Here is an 18,493-nt window from a genome sequence, read left to right as displayed (position 1 = left end):
CGGGGGGAATTGGTGCTACAAAGAGGGAAGAAAGGAGGTCCAGGAGGTGGGGTAGGATACCAGAAGTCAGCAGGGAGCTGGCCCCACCTTGGATCACCCAGGGGACCCCAGAGAGCAAAGGGGAGAGGAGGGGAGGCCCATCTAAAGACCCCTGTTGCATGTAATCCAAGAGAGAGGAGACAGCGGTCCCCTCAGCAAGGGGAAGCTGCTTAAGCGTTTGGTTGTTTCTCTACTGAGCTGTGGCCTTGGGCAAGAATTTACAGGACTGTAAAGCCCTCTATTCACATGCCTCCCCCACCACATGACAGGAACCTGTGGGCACCAGGTCCCTACATTGTTGTTCCCTGAAAATCAGGTGGTCTCTTCCTCCCCGTTTGTCCCACACTCTCCTTTAGCAACAGCCTCTTTATAGGATCAGAACTTCCAGAGACCAAGGTCTTATCTCTGGAATTCCCTCTGACTTCTCTGACTCCTCTCCACAGTGGTGCCAGCCTGGTGTGCAGTTGGGGGTTTGTGTGCAGGACTGTGGAGATGAAAGAGGCCCACCTGATTGCAGCGTCTGTGTAAAGCAGCTCTGGAGTCTGTTCTGGGCAGGATCTGATCAGACAACAGATCAGTTGGGGCCGCAGGGAGGGGGAAAGAAATGGTGGAGGTGCACTCTCAAACAGTGGCTCCTGGGATTTCGTTTCTGGGGAGTCCTTCCCACCTGGTACAGCCTTCTTGCATGATGACTGAAAGCCTGGATATCTTGTTTTCTAAGGAGAACCCGCCAGTGTGCCTCTTCCAAACCTGGAGAGAGGGCAGAACTGGGGAATCCCTTCACCCCCATAAACCTGCCATCATCTTGAGTCCCTTCACGCACTCTGCCACACCCATCATCAGGGAAGTTCTGCCTCCCCAACTGTCCACTTAACTTTAGTATAAGTGTCCCATACCACCTTGCATGGCCTTTTAGAGTCCAAGAATCCCCAGCACATTGTCTAACTCCTCAGTTTACAAAGGCCCAGGGACAGGGCCTCCCTGGTGGCCTAGGGGTTAAACCTCAGCATTATCACCCCTGTGACCTGAGTTCAATCCCCAGCAAGGGAGCTAACCCACATATGGCACAGCAGACCTCTCCTGTTTTGCCTGCTGCTCCCCTCAGCAGTGTATTTTTAGTAGATCCTCCTGTTCTGCTCCCCACTCTGTCTCTGATGCTCTCACCTCCCACCCCCCGCACCACTAGCCTACACCCCAGTTCTTCTATGCAAAAATTTAAAAAAAAAAAAAAACACGAAAATGTTCCTTGGGGTCAGTCACACAGCATTGCCAGGTCAGGGCCGTGGGGCTGGTCACACGGCACTGCCAGGCCACAACTTGGATTCAGGCCTTAGGTTTCCCGACCTAGAACTACCATAGGCCTAGCTGAGTCCTCAGAGAAAGGGGAACTATCTTCCCCTTTGGAATCCCCAAACAGGTCACTTGGAGTCCTTCCCAGGCTTCCAGGTTGCTTTACATAAGGCACAACCTCCCGGGAGACCCAGGTACAAAGAACCCAACTATACTGGGATGCCCCATTGACCACCACAACTTGTTCTCACCTGGGCAGGTTGCTTCCAGAGTCTGGGCAATAGTTCCTACCATGTGCTTCCCAGCCCTTGGCAAAGTAGGAGGGAGACCGTGAGGGCCTGAGTCTCCAGTGTCATGTCACACCTGAGCGGTCAAGTGTCTGGAGCCTGTCCCAAGACTGTCTCAGGGTAGCTCACTCGCTGTGGAGGAGGGTGCTGGGGGGGCCAGGAGGTTGGGGAGGTAGGGAGGAACAGAGTAGTCATGAAGCTGCTCAGGCAAGGGCTGGGGCTTTCCGAACCCTCTCTTACACCACCCAACCCATCCTGACAGATGGTAAGAGAGTCAGAATCCTTATCTACCCACACTTTCCTGAGAATCTCTTCTGAGAGTAGATAACAGCTTTTGGGCATTTAATATGCACCAAGCACTGTGTTCATCTCTCTTACTTCTCAAAACCCCACGAAGTATTATATCCTCTTTAGCAATGGGGAAACTCGAGGCACATGACTTACCCAAGACGACTGGGGATCTGAAATTCCTACTAGTTCAGACTCTAAACCTGTGTCCTCTCCACTACACAGGCCCAGCAGGGACAGCTCACATAACTCATCTGGGACCCTGCGAGCATGGCCCCGCAGGTCAGAACAAGTGGTGAGGAAGTTTATTGGGTGTCCCACCAGAGAACACCCACAATCCACGCAACCCACAGAAGATGGAATTTTACCTGCAAAGGCCACTTGGGGGCAGTATGTATCCCTCAAACTAGGAGCCTTGGGATTGGAGTTAGGAAATGCTTATAACTTGCCTCAGGAAAACATTCTTTATTTAAAATATTTTATTTTATTTTTTAAAGATTTTATGTATTATTTATGCATACAAGAACTGGGGTTCAGGCCAGAGGTGTGGAGGATGAGAGGATTCACCAGAGATAGAGTGGGGAACAGAACAGACAGATCGACTGAAATACACTGCTGAGGGGAGCAGCGGGTGAGACAGGAGAGGCCTGCTGCGCCATATGGGTTGCTCCCTGGCTGGGGATCGAACTCGTGCTGCAGTGGCTGTGGTGAGCTTCATAGTTCATCATGGTCTGTGTCCCCTGACCCAAGGCCAGAGACCCGGACAAGGGTAGGAAACTGGTGGGGGGCAGAGAGCACAGAAACACATTCTTGCCCTGGTAGGGCTGTTCTGGGGGCCTATAGTGACCCCTATCTAAGGAATCCTCCTTATCTGCCATTGAGGTTTGGCTGGGTCCCAGGACTCAAAGGCTCAACCTTAAATTTATGGCCTCATCTGTACCTGAGTGTACCTGGCTCTAAGCTGAGTCTTCTCTCTCAGTCTCTCACCCAGGCTCTGAGTATTTGGCCCCAACTCACCCAGCTCTCCCCCAAGGCCAGAACATCCGCTGCAGAACCCGCTGCACACACCCTCCAGCAAAGCACAGACACAAGGGGAGACCTTGTGCAAACTCTACCTGGCCTTGCTCCATCGCAACAGAATGTTAATAACAAGACTGAAACCCAAAGCACCTCACTCTTTAGGGGCTCATTTTCCCTTTACAGGTGAGGAAACTGAGGCCCAGGGAGGTTCAGTAACCTCCAGAGCTCACTGGAATGCACTTGAATATCTTGGAGGGGGGGTGTTTTTCGAGTGTTTTACCACTGTATTAACTGAAATATGTCATGTATACACATACACAGAATATGTTTCACTATTTAAAAAACAAACAAAAATGTGTCAAGTTGCTATCACCTGGAATCTCTACTCTCGAGCACTTCCTGAGCCAATCCTTCCACATCTCACCTTCTGGGAGGACATGTTGTAAGATGGACATGTTGACATGAAGACCACAAGACAACACAGAGCGATAACAGCGAACACACGCCCCACGTGCCAGGCTTAACTCATTTCCTCTTCTCAGCTGCCCTGAGAGCTGTTATTATCCCGCCCTACCTAAGGCCATGCAGCTGTGGTGCAGGCAGTCTCTTGATCAGGTGGACTGAATTTGCTGTGTGTGCTCTTAGGTGCCCCAGGTGAGCCCTAAGGGCCCTGGGAAGGCTGGGGCCCGGCCTGTTCCCACTCCAGTTCCGGCCTAGAGATAGGGCTGGGGCTGAGGTTGGTTGCACAACTCTGAGTGGCCACAGCCTCTTCCCAGTAAGGGCATCAGCACCAGGTCTGGCCTTTTCTGGGCTGCAGGACCCCACCAGAGGAGAGAATGGTGAAATCAGGCAGACAGGGTGCTACCTGTGGGTGCCCACCACTCCGAGGCCCTGAGTGGAGCAGAAGGGGTCGCCAGACAAGAAGGAAGTGGCTGGTCCCAAAGCCAGCACCGCCATCTGGAGATCAAATCTTTATCAGGAAAGCCCTGAAGGGGTGTGGTCTGTGTGTGTGTGTGAGTGTGCAGTGCGCAAGCACTCGTGCAAAGCCAAGGGCAGGGGCTCACAAGGGTGTGACTCCCACTCCACCCTATCCTGCCTGCTTCCTGCAGCGGGACCTGCTCTCTCCTCCCAAGACCTGTCGCCTCTCCCCTGGGCCCGGCCTCAGTTCACTCGACCCCCTCTCCTTTACTTCTACTCCTCCTCCCTCTTTCCATGCCAGCAATGGCTGCTCCTTGCTTCCACCTCAGGGACTTTGCACAGGCAGTTGCCTCAGCCTGTCCCACTGGCTCGCTCCCTCTTCCCCTTCAGGTGTTTATTCAAAGTTGCCCTCTCAGGGCCTCCCCGGTGGCGCAGCGGTTGAGCACTGGGTTGCGAGGCTGCCCGCAGCCTCTGGGGCACCAGTTCGATCCCCGGCTGCTCCCCGGCCACTGGAGGAGGGTCCCGCATGGCGCGCAGACCTCTCCTGCCGCCCGCTGCTCCCCTCAGCAGTGTACTTCGGTCCTTCTGCCTGCTCTGCTCCCCGCTCTGGCTCTGGTGAATTCCCTCACCCTCCCGTGCTTCTGATTGTAGCCAGTGCTTGTATAAATAAATAAATCTTAAAAACAAAAACAAAAACAAAGTTACCCTCTTAGTAAGGCTTCCAGTCTTCACACCTCCCACATCCTTAATCCCTCACTTTTTTTCCTTTTGTATCACTTACACAACATATATTTTTCACACAATGTCAGCTCCCAAGGGACCCACATTTTTGTTGCTCTCCCTTATGCTTATCTCTTCGGAGCCAGGGCAGCGCCTGGCACACGGTGGGCTTCCAGCCACCACCCTCTGGTGCATCGAAGGCGTCTGTGTGCCGTGCACAGAAACGCTCCGTGATGTGGTCAGGGCTGCTCTGAGCCAGACACTGGGGCCAGAATCCACAGGATGTTACAGGCAGTGGGACTCATGCAGGTCTAGACAGCAGTGGACAGCAGGTGGGGATCCCGGACGGTCCCACTGGCCACGGTGCCTGAGGCTACCTCCCAGGACACAAAGTGCCAGGAGGCGGAAGTGTTCAGTGAGGCCCAGAGGGACGTACAACCAGACCTGGTATGTGCCTCTCCCACCTGTGACTGAGGCCTTAGGGTCGTCTGCCTGTTTTGTGCCCCACTCTGTCTCTAGTGCATCCTCTCCCCCTCCCACGCATCTGGCCTGTACCCCCATTCTTGTATAAATAAATAAATCTTTAGGGGCCTCCCCTGTGGCGCAGCGGTTGAGCACTGGGTTGCGAGGCTGCCCGCGGCCTCTGCAGCGCCGGTTCGATCCCCTGCTGCTCCCCGGCTACCGGAGGAGGGTCCCACATGGCGCGCAGACCTCTCCTGCCGCCCGCTGCTCCCCTCAGCAGTGTACTTTCGGTCCTTCTGCCTGCTTTGCTCCCCGCTCTGGCTCTGGTGAATTCTCTCACCCTCCCGCGCTTCTGACTGTACCCAGTGCTGTATAAATAAATAAATAAACAAAAACAAAAACAAACAAATAAATAAATCTTTAAATAAATAAATAAATCCTTAAAAATAAGTAAATATATGATACCTACAAATATACATATCACAGTTAGATGTGATAAGGCCCAATTATATATGACCCATGAATTTATCCCAATTCCAGAACTAGGAAATAATTAATAGCTTTCCCTACCCCCCACCCCCGTCTCATCTCCCACCCCTATCTCCAAGGAGGAAAAACCCCTACTTTTCTTTTGAAGTCGTTTTGTGACATATATACGTACCCCAAGAGTGCATTACTTTTGCTGGATAAATGTCATTCCGTGTATCGCCGACTGCATTGCTTCTTACGCCTCCAAACTTTTTCCACGTTGTTGCAGGTAATTCGTGCCTCAGTTGCACTGATGTATCGTGTTCTCTTGTAAGTACTGCCGGGTATCTTACGCCATTGATGGGCATTTGGGTGGTTCCCAGTGCCCCCTCGTCACATATCTTGCACCTTTCCTTAGCCAAACCTCTGAGATGCCCTCTCCACCCCTCCTGGCCGCGTTTCCAACCCCCGGCTCATGACTCCCTTTCACTCTTCCGCAGCCCCAGCTCTATCTGGCTTCCCCAGGCTCTGTCTCCCTCTCCTTCTGAGTGCCAGATCACAGAGAAGAGCAGCTGTTTATGGAGCCCCAGTCTGTGCCAAGCACTATGCTCAGAAGTGCATGTTTTATTTTTTTTTTTAAAGACTTATTATTTATTTATTTATTTATTTTATTTATTTATACAAGCACCTGGTACAGTCAGAAGCGTGGGAGGGTGAGAGGATTCACCAGAGCCAGAGCAGGGAGCAGAGCAGGCAGAAGGACCGAAGTACACTGCTGAGGGGAGCAGCGGGCGGCAGGAGAGGTCTGCGCGCCATGTGGGACCCTCCTCCGGTGGCCGGGGAGCAGCCGGGGGTCGAACCTGCGCCGCAGAGGCTGTGGGCAGCTTCGCAGCCCAGCGCTCAACCGCTGCGCCACCGGGGAGGCCGCATGTTTTATTTTATTGAATATTCACAGCAGTGCAAGTGGAAGGGAATTTCATTATCCCCATTTCACAAATGAGAAAACCAGGCGAGACCACACACCTCTCATCCCCCAAGGCGCGGACACAACTCAAACTCAACGTGCCCCGACGTAAGTTAGCATTTTTCTCCAAACCAGTTCCTTGCTCATGCCCATTCTGGAAGTCAGCCCCGACTTCCTCTGCTTCCCCACCCAGCCCAACCCGAGACCTGCCAGTTTCACCTCCTCGCTGTTCAGTGAGCCCTGTCCTCTGCCCGCTTCACAGCACTAACCTGGCGGGGCCTTCCTCTCCTCTGGGGTTACTCACCACGCTCCCTGCCAGCCCCAGTCTCTCTCCCGCTCTTCCAGCTTCTCGCACACTGCGGTTCAGATCTCATCTCTCCATGTCCCCCCCCTTCTGTGCCCCCTCACCCCTCAGACTGTAAAGGGTGGCAACGAGTCCCAGAAAGGTCATCTCTCCCTACTCTGTTCTATTCTCTCAGGGAAGCCATCCCTGGCCTTGGCCCATACCCTCTGAGTCCCACAGGCCCCATGCAGCCCCTCTCCACTACTTAGCTCCTTCCTCGTGATTGCCTGTCCCCATTAGGCTGTGCTCCTTGAAGGCAGAGGCCCAGCCCCACCCACGGCAGCATCCCCTGTGTCAGGCCATATCCGCGCACACGCGGTGCTCATGGATGTTGACAGACTAAATGCACAAGCAACAACAGGAACCACAGGTGCCGCTGCCAGGCTGATCCTGGCTGCCCCACCTCCCCCCAAATCTCTTGCCTATCCCCCTAAGTCCCATGAGGCCCTTTCTTGTCTCTACGCCTTTTACAAGGATTTCCCTCTCTACATCTCCTAGAAATCCTAGTGCTGGGACTCCTGTGTGTGAGAGAGTCCTGGCCTGGGAAGAAGGAAGAGGAAGCCAACCTTCTACCTCCTTCCAATCTGCATCAAGGGTTTTCAAAGTGGATAGTGGGAGTGGTGGTTTTGGACCCACAGGAGAGAAAATGCATTCTTGGAAGGAAGGGATAGGAAAATGAAAAAAAAACTCTTACTCTTTTTTGTATAAAGTATATTTTAAAAGTGCGTATATAGCAGTGTAACAGACAGACGTGTCTTTGGCATTCAAATGTCATGTGACTAAGAAAAAATTGTCTACGAGGCTCCTGCGGGGTCAATCATGAAAGAAGGTTGAGAAACTGATCTACACTTTTGAGACTTGCCTCCCTTAAGGCCGCCAGGGCAGCCCCAGGCATCCCCAGAGCTGACCCCCATCTGCCAATTGCTCTCCTTTCCCCAGGCCATCGCCTCCCTACCCTTGCCAGAAAGCCCATCATTTGGTGTCTGGCATCCCTTAATATCACCTGCTTCCTCCTGAGACCGCAGGTCTGCTCTTCCTCCTTGTCTTCCAGGGGTATCCCACCTCCCAGAGCCAAAACGAGCTGGAGACCTCTCAGTTCTATCTTCTAGTTTTACGATCTGCAGCATAAACCTGCAGTTCCCACAAAACTCAGGAGGGAACCCAACCACTGGAGACACCCAAGAGGCAGGGGTGCCACAGTGGGACAGGCTTTCTTTATTGGGGTGGGGGGATGGGATCACAAATAATATTACTTAGAAGGGCTCCAGGTGGATGGGGTCACTTATGGATGTCGAAGCCAGGGCGATAGGTCTGTTTTCGGGGTACACAGAGACAGGCGTGCGGGAAGAGGTCATGGCTGATTGAGCTGTGGTCTTGGGCAACACAGATGTCCTGTTCTCTCCAGACACCTTGGAGGTCTCTGTCTTGGGCTCCCTTGGGATGCAGGAGCTGATGAAGATTATGTAGATGAGGGCTCCTAAATAGGCACCGAGGAGTGGCGCTACCACTGGCACCCACCACCAGTTCTGAGCTCTGCAGGGAAGAGACAAGTTCTGCTGAGGTGGCCAGTGCCCGGGAGGCACCCCAACCGTATCCACCTCAGACCAGCATAGAGAGTGACTCCTATCCCAGGCCAGGAGTGACCCCTTATTAAGGGACTCTGGTCAGCCTCAGCCTGATTCAAGGACCCCGGCTAGTCTAGCGCAGGACTGACGTTCAGTCCCAGAGCAGAATCTGCATCAGGACATGGTCTGGGGGATCCACTGCTGCCTCTTCAGGCCCCTGGGGAGCTCCGCAGGACTGTCCCGTGCTCTTCTTCACATCCCCCCATTGTATGCAGAGAACCCCCAAAACATTCCCAAGAATGGACTGGGTAGGGAATTACCTGAAGACCTCTGCTCCCCAGCCAGCAAGGAAGGTGAAGAAGCGGGGAGGCAGGTCCCGGGATGGGTTCATGGCATAACCTGAGTTCATGCCCAGGGACACGCCAATGACGACAACAAGGATGCCGATCACCTCAGGCTCTGTCCCTTGCGCTGCTGGGCTGTTCCTCTTGTCCGTGATGGCCAAGAGACATAGCTGAAGCATTGCCGTCACCACTACCTGGGGAGCAGACACAGTGGCCATCACCAGAGCTAAGCCACAAGGCCTGAGAAGCGCCCCACCTGAACCCACTGGCAGCGACCTGTCTTGGTACAGAGTTCACGTCCTCTGTACCACAAGGGGCTGCCTTCTGGCTCCCTTCTCGAGGGAGGAGGACTTGAGAAGAGTCATCCACCCCGGAACCACTGACCTCATCCAGGAAGCCCCTCCACAATGTCATGTTCTTAGGAAGATAGGTGGCAAAAATGCCAGCAGTGGCGAGGGGACCGGTCACCAACAGTTGTCCACCGGCATGCTCCTTGATGTGCACTGTGGAGACATGGAGCCCAGGAACAAGGCTGTAAGATGGAGGGGTGGGGAGCCCCTCCAAGGTGTTTCTCTTCTAGACGTTTTCACAGGCCAGGACACTAACGTCAGGTGTGCCCGTATCTCAGAAGAGGCAGGTAAGGCCAGAGGGAGACACCCTCCAGGTGGCCAAGGTGAGGCACTGGCTGACTAGGATAAGGAGCTGGCTGGAGGTGGGCAGGAAGAATCCACAGGGGCCCCCCCACCTCCCAGCCCTGCTCCAGTCATGAACACCTGCTGGTTAGAGCCAGACTCACCATAGAAGAGGCAGAAGACGGTGGCAGCGGCCAGAAAGGACCCGAGGCACTGACCCAGCACGTACACAGGAAACCTCTTCCAAGACATGCGGCCCATCGCACAGGTGGTGAAGGTTATAGCTGCATTCATGTGGGCCCCTGGGGGGCAAGTCAGAGGGGCCCAGGGAGAGAAAGCAGAAATGACAATAATAAATCATACTGAGAGCAGCAACAATAATGATGAGGGCTAGTATTTATGGCGTGCACTCAACCATGTCATCCTCACAAGGTCCCCGTGAGGAGGCCAGGACAATCACCTCCATGTCACCATTAAAGAAAATGGAGCACAGAGAAGTGAAATAACTTGCCTTGGTTGACCCAGCTAGTAAAAACAGTGGGCAATGGAGGCTTCATGGAGAATCTGGATAGAGATGGTCAAAGGAAAGTAGCTCAGTGTGTCCTCCCTCCAGGTGGCCAAGGTGAGGCACTGGCTGACTAGGATAAGGAGCTGGCTGGAGGTGGGCAGGAAAAATCCACAGGGGCCCCCCCACCTCCCAGCCCTGCTCCAGTCATGAACACCTGCTGGTTAGAGCCAGACTCACTCACCAGAGATGCTCCCTGCCAGGTGCACTCCCATGGTGACTCCGAAACCAAAACCCAGGTTGACGCCGAGGAAGGTTCCATGAGTAACAGGTGCTAAAGTCATATGGGCCACGGAACCAAGGCCAAACATCTGCAAGGAAGGGTCTCTGAGGGGACTGCCCACCCAGCAGCCCCAACCTCAGCGGACCTAGAGCTCAGTTAGGGCTCCTCACCCCCATTCCAGGGCCCTCCCCACATTGTCTTTGGAGACCCCTCTGCCATGCCTTTTTCTTCCAGAGACCTCCTTCCCCTTTCTTGCTCATTAAGGGCCCTCAGAGCTGACCGGTGAGAGCTGGGGGAGGGGGGTGAAAAAGGAGCTGGGGTGGGGTAGCAAAGTCAGGGGTTCTTACAGACACATAACCAAGTGGCTGGACCCCAAACCCAACTCAAATTCAAGGGAAGAGGCAGGGCTCCCGGGAGGCATGGCTGGTGAGATGCTCAGCGCATCTACATGCCAGCCTAACCTGAAGCAATTTCTTCAAGGGATTCCAAACTTCATGCCTGAACACTTCCAATCACCACACACACACACACACACACACACACACACACACCAGCCCTGGAAGCTGGATAATGGGGTTCTACCTCTCTCCCTCAGCAATATTTCCATTTCTCTCAGGTGTCCTTCCTGATCTCCTTACCCATGCCCATCCCTAACTGCTGGATCTCCTCACAGGGCAATGAGAAGTCTGAAGCCAAGCACTGTATACACCCTCCCCTTCAGCCCTGGCTCCTCTGCCCAGCTTTCCTGTCCAGCCGCAGACTCCTGGACACCTCATTCTATGTCAGTCAGGCTCCAGGAAAGAACTTACTGACTGGCTCTGTATCCCCTCCCTGGCTCTCCCTCTCAGTCTGTCTTCTGCTTCCCCAGAAGCAGACATCAAAAACTCTCTGAGGGGTCCAGCCTCATGATTTCCCAAAAGTTCCTTCAGACTTTTTCTTCCTTGATTCTGCTGATGTTGACTCTTAACCATCCGTGCTTCTGGAAAGTCCCTCCTCTTTGGCCTACATGACACCTCTTTCTTTCTCTCCTGCTTTTCTTCTTCCTTCCATAGCCTCTCCCTCTGCAGTTCCTTCTCACATTCTTCCATCTTTATCTCCTTCATGAATATAGATGATCCCAGGGCTCCTTTCCAGGCCCTGTCATGAGTCACCCCAATCACTGGGTCTTATCAGGTCTATGGTTTCAGATATGACCGAAGCACTAAAATTCCTAAAATTTCCACCCAGAAGCCAGATCTCTATTTCCAAATATCCCCTGGAAGTCTCCTGGGTGTTCCACATGTGTTGACGCTCACCCTCTCTCAGAAAATGTGACCCTCATCCTATGTTCCCCAACCCAGCTGGCCAAGGCGGAAACGTCACTGTCACAAATGAGAGCTAATTCTCATATCTCCCCCACAGCAAATCAGCTCTGCTCACATTTCCCCCAGATCTTACCTAGCCTCCTCCTTGCAACATGACCTCAGACCAAAAGAATAAATAAATAAATAAATAAATTGCACAGCATATCTACCCTTTGTTCAAACATTCACTGGCTTCCCTCCATTTCTAGGATAAAGTCCAAACTCAGCAGGCCACCATTTAAGATCTTTCATAGTTTCAGGCCTCCCCGGTGGCGCAGTGGTTGAGCGCTGGGTTGCGAAGCTGCCCGCGGCCTCTGCGGCACCGGTTCGATCCCCGGCTGCTCCCCGGCCACCGGAGGAGGGTCCCACATGGTGCGCAGACCTCTCCTGCCGCCCGCTGCTCCCCTCAGCAGTGTACTTCGGTCCTTCTGCCTGCTCTGCTCCCCGCTCTGGCTCTGGTGAATTCTCTCACCCTCCCGTGCTTCTGACTGTACCCAGTGCATGTATAAACAAACAAACAAACTAAATAAATAAATAAAGCATGCCTCTATTAAAAAAAAAAAAAAGATTAAAAAAAAAAAAGATCTTTCATAGTTTCATCAGCTTCCCAGTTTCCTATCTGTCCATGTTTCCTGTGTTCAGCAATGGCATTAGAAGTAAATAATAACAATCACTATTGAACACTTACAACGTGCCGCAGTGGTAAGCAAATTATATCGATCACATATTTTTACCCTGATAGCAACTCACACCTTAGATACTATTATTACCTCCATTTGACAGATGGGCAAACTGAGGCTTAGAGAAGCTGAGTGACTTGTCCAAAGTACACAGCCTGCATGTAGTAAGCCAGGATTTGACTCTAGCTGGTCACCTGGCCAGGCAGCCTCAAATTAAACTGCACTGCTCCCTGCATGTCTTGTGTTCTCTCTGTTTTTCTACATGCTGTTCTCTCTGTCTGGAATACTTGACCCGAGGTCCTGAAGAGTTGAGAGCCCAATTTAAGGACAAGATCAGATGGCACTTCCTTTGCAAAGTCCCTATTTCTTGACTTGCTGTCTCTGCCTGCTAGATGTCAGGCTGCTGGAGATCAGTCTAGACCTGTGTCATCCAATGGGATGGCCACTAGCCATGTGTGGCTCTTATGTGCTTGAAGTGTGACTGGTTCAAATGAAGAACTGCTGTAAGTGTAAAGTGCACACCAGATTTCAAAGACTTAGAAGGAAGAGGAGACTGTAAAATACCTTATGAATAAGTTTATGTTAATTGCATGTTAAACTGGTAATATTTTGGATACTTGGCTTAAATACAACAATTACGTGGCTGGGGGGGTCTTTTTTTGTTTTGTTTGTTTTGTTTTGTTTTGTTTTTGTTTATACATGCACTGGGTACAGTCAGAAGCGCGGGAGGGTGAGAGAATTCACCAGAGCCAGAGCGGGGAGCAGAGCAGGCAGAAGGACCGAAGTACACTGCTGAGGGGAGCAGCGGGCGGCAGGAGAGGTCTGCGCGCCATGTGGGACCCTCCTCCCATGGCCAGGGAGCAGCCGGGGATCGAACCGGCGCCGCAGAGGTCGCGGGCAGCTTCGCAACCCAGCGCTCAACCGCTGCACCACCGGGGAGGCCCTGGGGGGGGTCTTTTGGATAGAAAATATTGTCATTTATTTGGTGCATATTAATTTCAATACAAAATTATGAAACATATATTCACCTATAACTTTTTAGCTTTTTAAAGTTGAAGTAGCATTCATTTAAAACATTAGGCAAATTTCAGTTGTACCGCATTGCAATTCAGTATCTGTAAACACTGCATGATGCTCATCCCCAAAAGCCTAGTTTCCATTCACCAGTCTTATAATGTGGCTACCAGAAAAATTTTAATTGTATATGTGACAGTGTGGTTTTTCTGTTGGACAGTTCTGTTCTAGAGTTTGTTGGGAAGCAAAAGGCCCTGAAGAATTGTGGACTTCAGGGCTACAGTTGCAGGCATCAGGAAGGATGAAGGCTCCTGGGAGAAGGTGCAGAGTGAGAAAGTAGCTGAGGGTTAACTTTGAGCCCACATCGGGGTGGGTTTAGGAATCCCAGCTGTAGCAGGTGCTGCAATGAAAGAACAAAGAGAATGTGCCATGGCCACCCGGGAGAAGCAGTTTTACAAGGAGGGTGTGGCCCACCCTGTCACATGCAGCCTCTAGGTCAAGTGCATGCAGGCCTGGAAAGCATCTTTAGTAACACTGGGAGTGCAGTATCATCAGATCAGGAGACAGACCAGGTCCACAGGATTGGGAGGTGAGCAGTTGTGAGGAAGAGTGGAGAGGTACCGGTGTAGACATCTCTGAGACCATGCTTAAGAAGGAAGTGAGAGTGTGGAAAATGAAGGGGCTCGTGATGTCAGGGGAGGGGTGTTTTGTGTTCTTCTGTCAGAAATAGAGACTTCAGTATATTAAAGTTGAGAGAGGGAGAGGCTGAAGATAAAGGATCCTGAAAAGGATAGACAGAGTACCTGAGTGGCCCGGGGAGGGTAGGCCTCACACAAGAGTGGAGGGGCCTCCATAAAGGGAAGGGGAGCTATGGAAATGCACAGGGAGGTAAGATCTGGTGGTGAGACAGACTGGTGGGTGAGGAGCTAGACCCGGGAGCCCACCTGATGACCTTCTCTGTCAAGCTGGAGATCAGGCTCTTTAGTGACTTTTTAAAAAGACTCCAAATAGAAAGCGAATTTGGTGAAGTCTGAGGAACAGTGAAATTGGGGAGGAGTTGAACAGGGTCCACTGGGTCCCTGAGGAGCCCCGGGTCAGATATAGGAGAGTCCAGAGGTGGACTGGCTGGTCAAAGGTAGGCTGCGGCAGGAAAGGACAGAAACAGATGGGCTGTGGGCTTGGGCATGGGGCTGGGAAAGGCTGGCAGGCTTGGGGAAGTCAGGAGGTCCAGGGACGGGTGCAGGCTTGGAGAGTCTGAGACCGAGGGTCTGCATTTCCAAGTAGGAGCTCAGAACCATGTGCTAAAAATAATGGACATGTGACAAAGCCACAAGTCATCTCCTGTCAGGGTCACAAAACGGCAGCTCAGGGACTGAATGCATCCAGCATATATGTTTTGTTTGGTGACGTAGTTTTGATGACCAGAAGTTTCAGCTTCTCTTGAAAAATCAGGAACTTGGGCAACGCTGGCTGATAATCTGCTATGCAGCCACAGTCACAGATCCACACCCTGCAGTTAGCCACATCCCCTCACCACCACCACCACGCTGTGCTGACTCTCTCTGGGCCCTGTAGCCTGTGAGTTTGTGAGTCTTGCCTGTGGATCATGTCTATAGTTGGTTATCCAGCTCCTTCCATCTCTGGCTAGTGACTGTAGTCCAGCCTGCCACTCCAGCAGTAGCCACAGGCCCACCCTGAGGACAACACCCCAGAGGCCGCAGAGTGGAACAGTCCACTATGCTTTCCGTTCTGCTGCTGCAATAAATGTGGCCCAAGGTCACACTAACTATTCTGGAAAAAGCCTTCACCCTGATTATTCATTGAGCTTCCTGCAAAACTGAAAAGCTCCCACTTCTTGGCACAGAAAATAACAACTAAAAATAACAACAATACCATGTCTTGTATGAACTTAAACCTTATAAAGTTCTTTTACAAGTGTTGCTTCCCCTCAACGCTCACAGCAAATCTGCTTGGCAAATGTTTCTGTTCCTACTATACAATAGGGAAACTGAGGCCTGGAGTGGCATCTTGAACTACTCAAAACTTAAAAGTGAGGGCCTGATTTCAGCTGGGGAAGTTAATAAGCCAGGGTGGTAGAAATTCTGCCACATTAAGCTAAGGGACAGAGCGAAGACATTAGGGGTCAAGGTTGCGCTATTAGACTGAGTAGCTTTAATCTTAACTTAAAAGGTGACCTTGGGCAAGTGACTTAGTCTCACAGAGCTTCAGTTTCTCCATCTGTAAGATGGAAACTGTAACAGTAGGGCTGTTGTGAGGATTCCAGAAGATGCTACATGTAAGGAGCTTAGCATCAGTGTGCCCCGCATGCAGTAGGTGCTTGGTAATAAGCTTAATGAGGGAGGCCTCCCTGGTGGCGCAAGGGGTTAAGTCTCAGCACAATGAAGCTATCAGCAGCCACTGCAGCATGAGTTCAATCCCCAGCCAGGGAGCAACCCACATGGCGCAGCAGACCTCTCCTGGCTCGCCCACTGCTCCCCCAACAGCGTGTTTTTAGTAGATCCACCTGCTCTGCTTCCCACTCTGTCTCTGGTGAATCCTCTCACTGCCCACACCTCTGGCCTGCACCCCAGTTCTTGTATGCACAAAATAAATAAATCTTTAAAAAACTAAAATAAAAAATAACCTCAATGGGGGGGGGGCGGGAAATGAAGACATGGCAGGGATTGATGCGTAGGGCTGTGCCTGCTTTCCCTAAGAAACACCTTCTCTCTCCCAGGAGATACTCAGATCCTCCACTGTTCCAAGACTAAACAGGCTTCACAGAGCTGGAATATTTTGTCACAAATGCACTCCTATGTCCTGAATTAAGGCAGGTTGGGATCCACATGCCATCTGTGCTCACAGCAGGCGACACGTAGAGTGGGAGGCTGGAGGGTGGGAGGCAGGGGAGTGGGAAGCATTTGTCATGCTAACAAGAGACCAACACTGGTGTCCTACTTGTGTGCTGGGTGTTGGGTACTTGGCCTTCTTCACAGAAGGTGGCTTCTCTCTCTCTCTCTCTCTCTCTCTCTCTCTCTCTCTCTCTCTCTCTCTCCAGTCTCCTGACATCAGTGTCCCATTTACCAACCAAATATCATTTAATATATTTATGGATGATCACACAGCTAAAAAAATTCAAACCCAGCTTCAAAGCCCATAAAGGTCTGATTCAACACACTTAACTCAGAATGCAAGCTGAAAGCCAGCAAGAGAACTGCCAGGCCAGCTGGTGACTCCGTGACAAGATCAGAATAAATGTCCAGGATGGCCAGAGTCCCCTGGGCTCCATGAATACCACCATCTCCTGCATCAAGGCTCAATACACACATGCACACACTCACACACACAACTAGTTACACTCCTACGTACACACACAACCACGCACTCACGCTGCCTCTCTCCCCACACACTTCAGAGCTTCTGACCACATTTGCGTCCCTTCCCAGGGGCTGTCCCTTCTTTTCTTGGACCTGGGCCTTCCAGGAGGTGTAAGCAAGCATGGCTCCAGCTTTAGGGCAGAGGGGGAGGGGCATGGCAGGTGGAGAGAGAGGCCAATTCTAAGAAACCTCACAGCCCACTTGACATGTGGTCTGGTCTCTGTTCCGTCATCCACTTCCCCAACCCTAGGGCCATGTCAGTGCTCACCTTCTGGCCCGTTCACAGCTTCCCGCACTGCTGACCACTTCCTCCTGGTGGAATCCCACCCCCTCTGCTGTAATGTGGCACCCCCACCTTCTCCTCCCACCTCTCTGGCTACTCCTTCTCAGGCACCTTTCTACACTAGTCTTCATTTTACAGGGCTCTCTCCTAATCTTTCTCTCTCTCTCTCTCTCTCCTTCCATTCTCACAGAACAGTTTTGATGAATTCCAACTCTTCCAAGCCCAAGCCACCCTCATGAGCTCCAGTCTCCTAGATGCAACCATCCCCAGATGTCTTCCCAGCACATCACTTGACCACTATACAATAGAGTTTGTCTCCCCTGCACTACCCTGGGCTCCAGGACAGCCCCCTTGGTGTCCACTCCACTTCTGTTGCTGGCAATCTCCTGGAGTCCATCTCCCACAGCCCCCTCAAACATGTGCTTCCTTCTCCATCTCTGGACCGGTTACCACACTCTATCCTAAGTCACTGCAGTAGCCTCTGAATTGCTTCCCCTCCTGCCAGCCTTGCTCATCCTGCGTAGACTCCATACTGCACCCACCATCTGCTTCTGAAATCCAAGCCTGCCCACATCATTCCCTACTCGAAACCTTCAGTGTCCCCCCATTGCCGTCAGGATTAATTCTCAAAGCCTGACATTCAGTGTCCTCTTCACTCGCTTTACTCTTACTTCCCCTTCTCTCCACTGGCAGCCAAGCCCCAGTCCATGGTTTCATCCTGCCCCCACATATTATTTTTTTTTTAAGATTTATTTTATTTATTTATTTATACAAGCACTGGGTACAGTCAGAAGCGTGGGAGGGTGAGAGAATTCAGCAGAGCCAGAGCGGGGAGCAGAGCAGGCAGAAGGACCGAAGTACACTGCTGAGGGGAGCAGCGGGCGGCAGGAGAGGTCTGCGCACCATGTGGGACCCTCCTCCAGTGGCCGGGGTGCATCCGGGGATCGAACCGGCGCTGCAGAGGCTGCGGGCAGCTTCGCAACCCAGCGCTCAACCGCTGCGCCACCGGGGAGGCCCAACTGCCCCCACATATTATTATTCTCTCTCCCCAAAAGACTTGATGAGAAAGACTGAGCTCTCTCTCCTTCCTTTTCTATGCTTGTTACACTTCCCTGTCAGCTCCAAGGCCAGGGACTGAGCAGTGGGGTCCACAGGGTCAGCAGTGGGGAGGAGATCAGGGATTGTCCTGACTGAGCCCCGCCTTCCTGAAGCCCTGGGGTTGATGCCCATTCTGCACCCCATGCCTTCCGGCCACTCACCATCATGACGTATGTGCTTATGAACTCAGCCAGGAATATTCGCACGATCAGCTTCTCCTGCAAGACTTTCACTTTTGATACCATGGGCGGCATCTTTTGGTGGTGGTGGTGGTGGTGCTGGTGCTGGTGCTGGTGCTGGTGCTGGTGCTGGTGGGACCTGAAGCTGCAGCCAAGCCCAGAAATCAGACTCAAGTGCACTTGCTGACCACTGGCCTTTCAACCCATGGCTGATCAGATGGAAAAGTGGCTTAAGTCTCCATTGTCTGCTGGGGGTGGGGTGGGGTGGGTATAGGGGTCAAGTTAGAGGAAGCACATGGGGGTCGAGAGGAGCACACACACCTGTGGTGTGGCCTCAGTGCTTGTTCTGACTGGTGATCCTCGCCCCCCGCCGCCCGCCCCCTCCCCGCCC

At 52.3% G+C, this 18,493-nt stretch overlaps 1 protein-coding gene across 1 annotated transcript; it reads right to left on the bottom strand.

The window, feature by feature from the left end:
• Positions 1 to 8,052: 8,052 nt before the first annotated feature.
• On the bottom strand, positions 8,053 to 18,177 carry AQP7 (aquaporin 7; the record flags this gene model as incomplete). The annotated part of the gene is made up of 6 exons (XM_084237758.1): positions 8,053 to 8,332; positions 8,685 to 8,898; positions 9,089 to 9,211; positions 9,505 to 9,642; positions 10,090 to 10,216; positions 18,085 to 18,177. 6 exons carry the CDS (start codon positions 18,175 to 18,177, stop codon positions 8,053 to 8,055), a joined length of 975 nt encoding a protein of 324 aa, XP_084093884.1.
• Positions 18,178 to 18,493: the final 316 nt, after the last annotated feature.

This window comes from Talpa europaea (genome assembly GCF_964194135.1).
Source record: "Talpa europaea genome assembly, chromosome: 7".
Lineage (NCBI taxonomy): Eukaryota > Metazoa > Chordata > Mammalia > Eulipotyphla > Talpidae > Talpa > Talpa europaea.
This window is presented reverse-complemented; position numbering and strand designations above follow the sequence as displayed.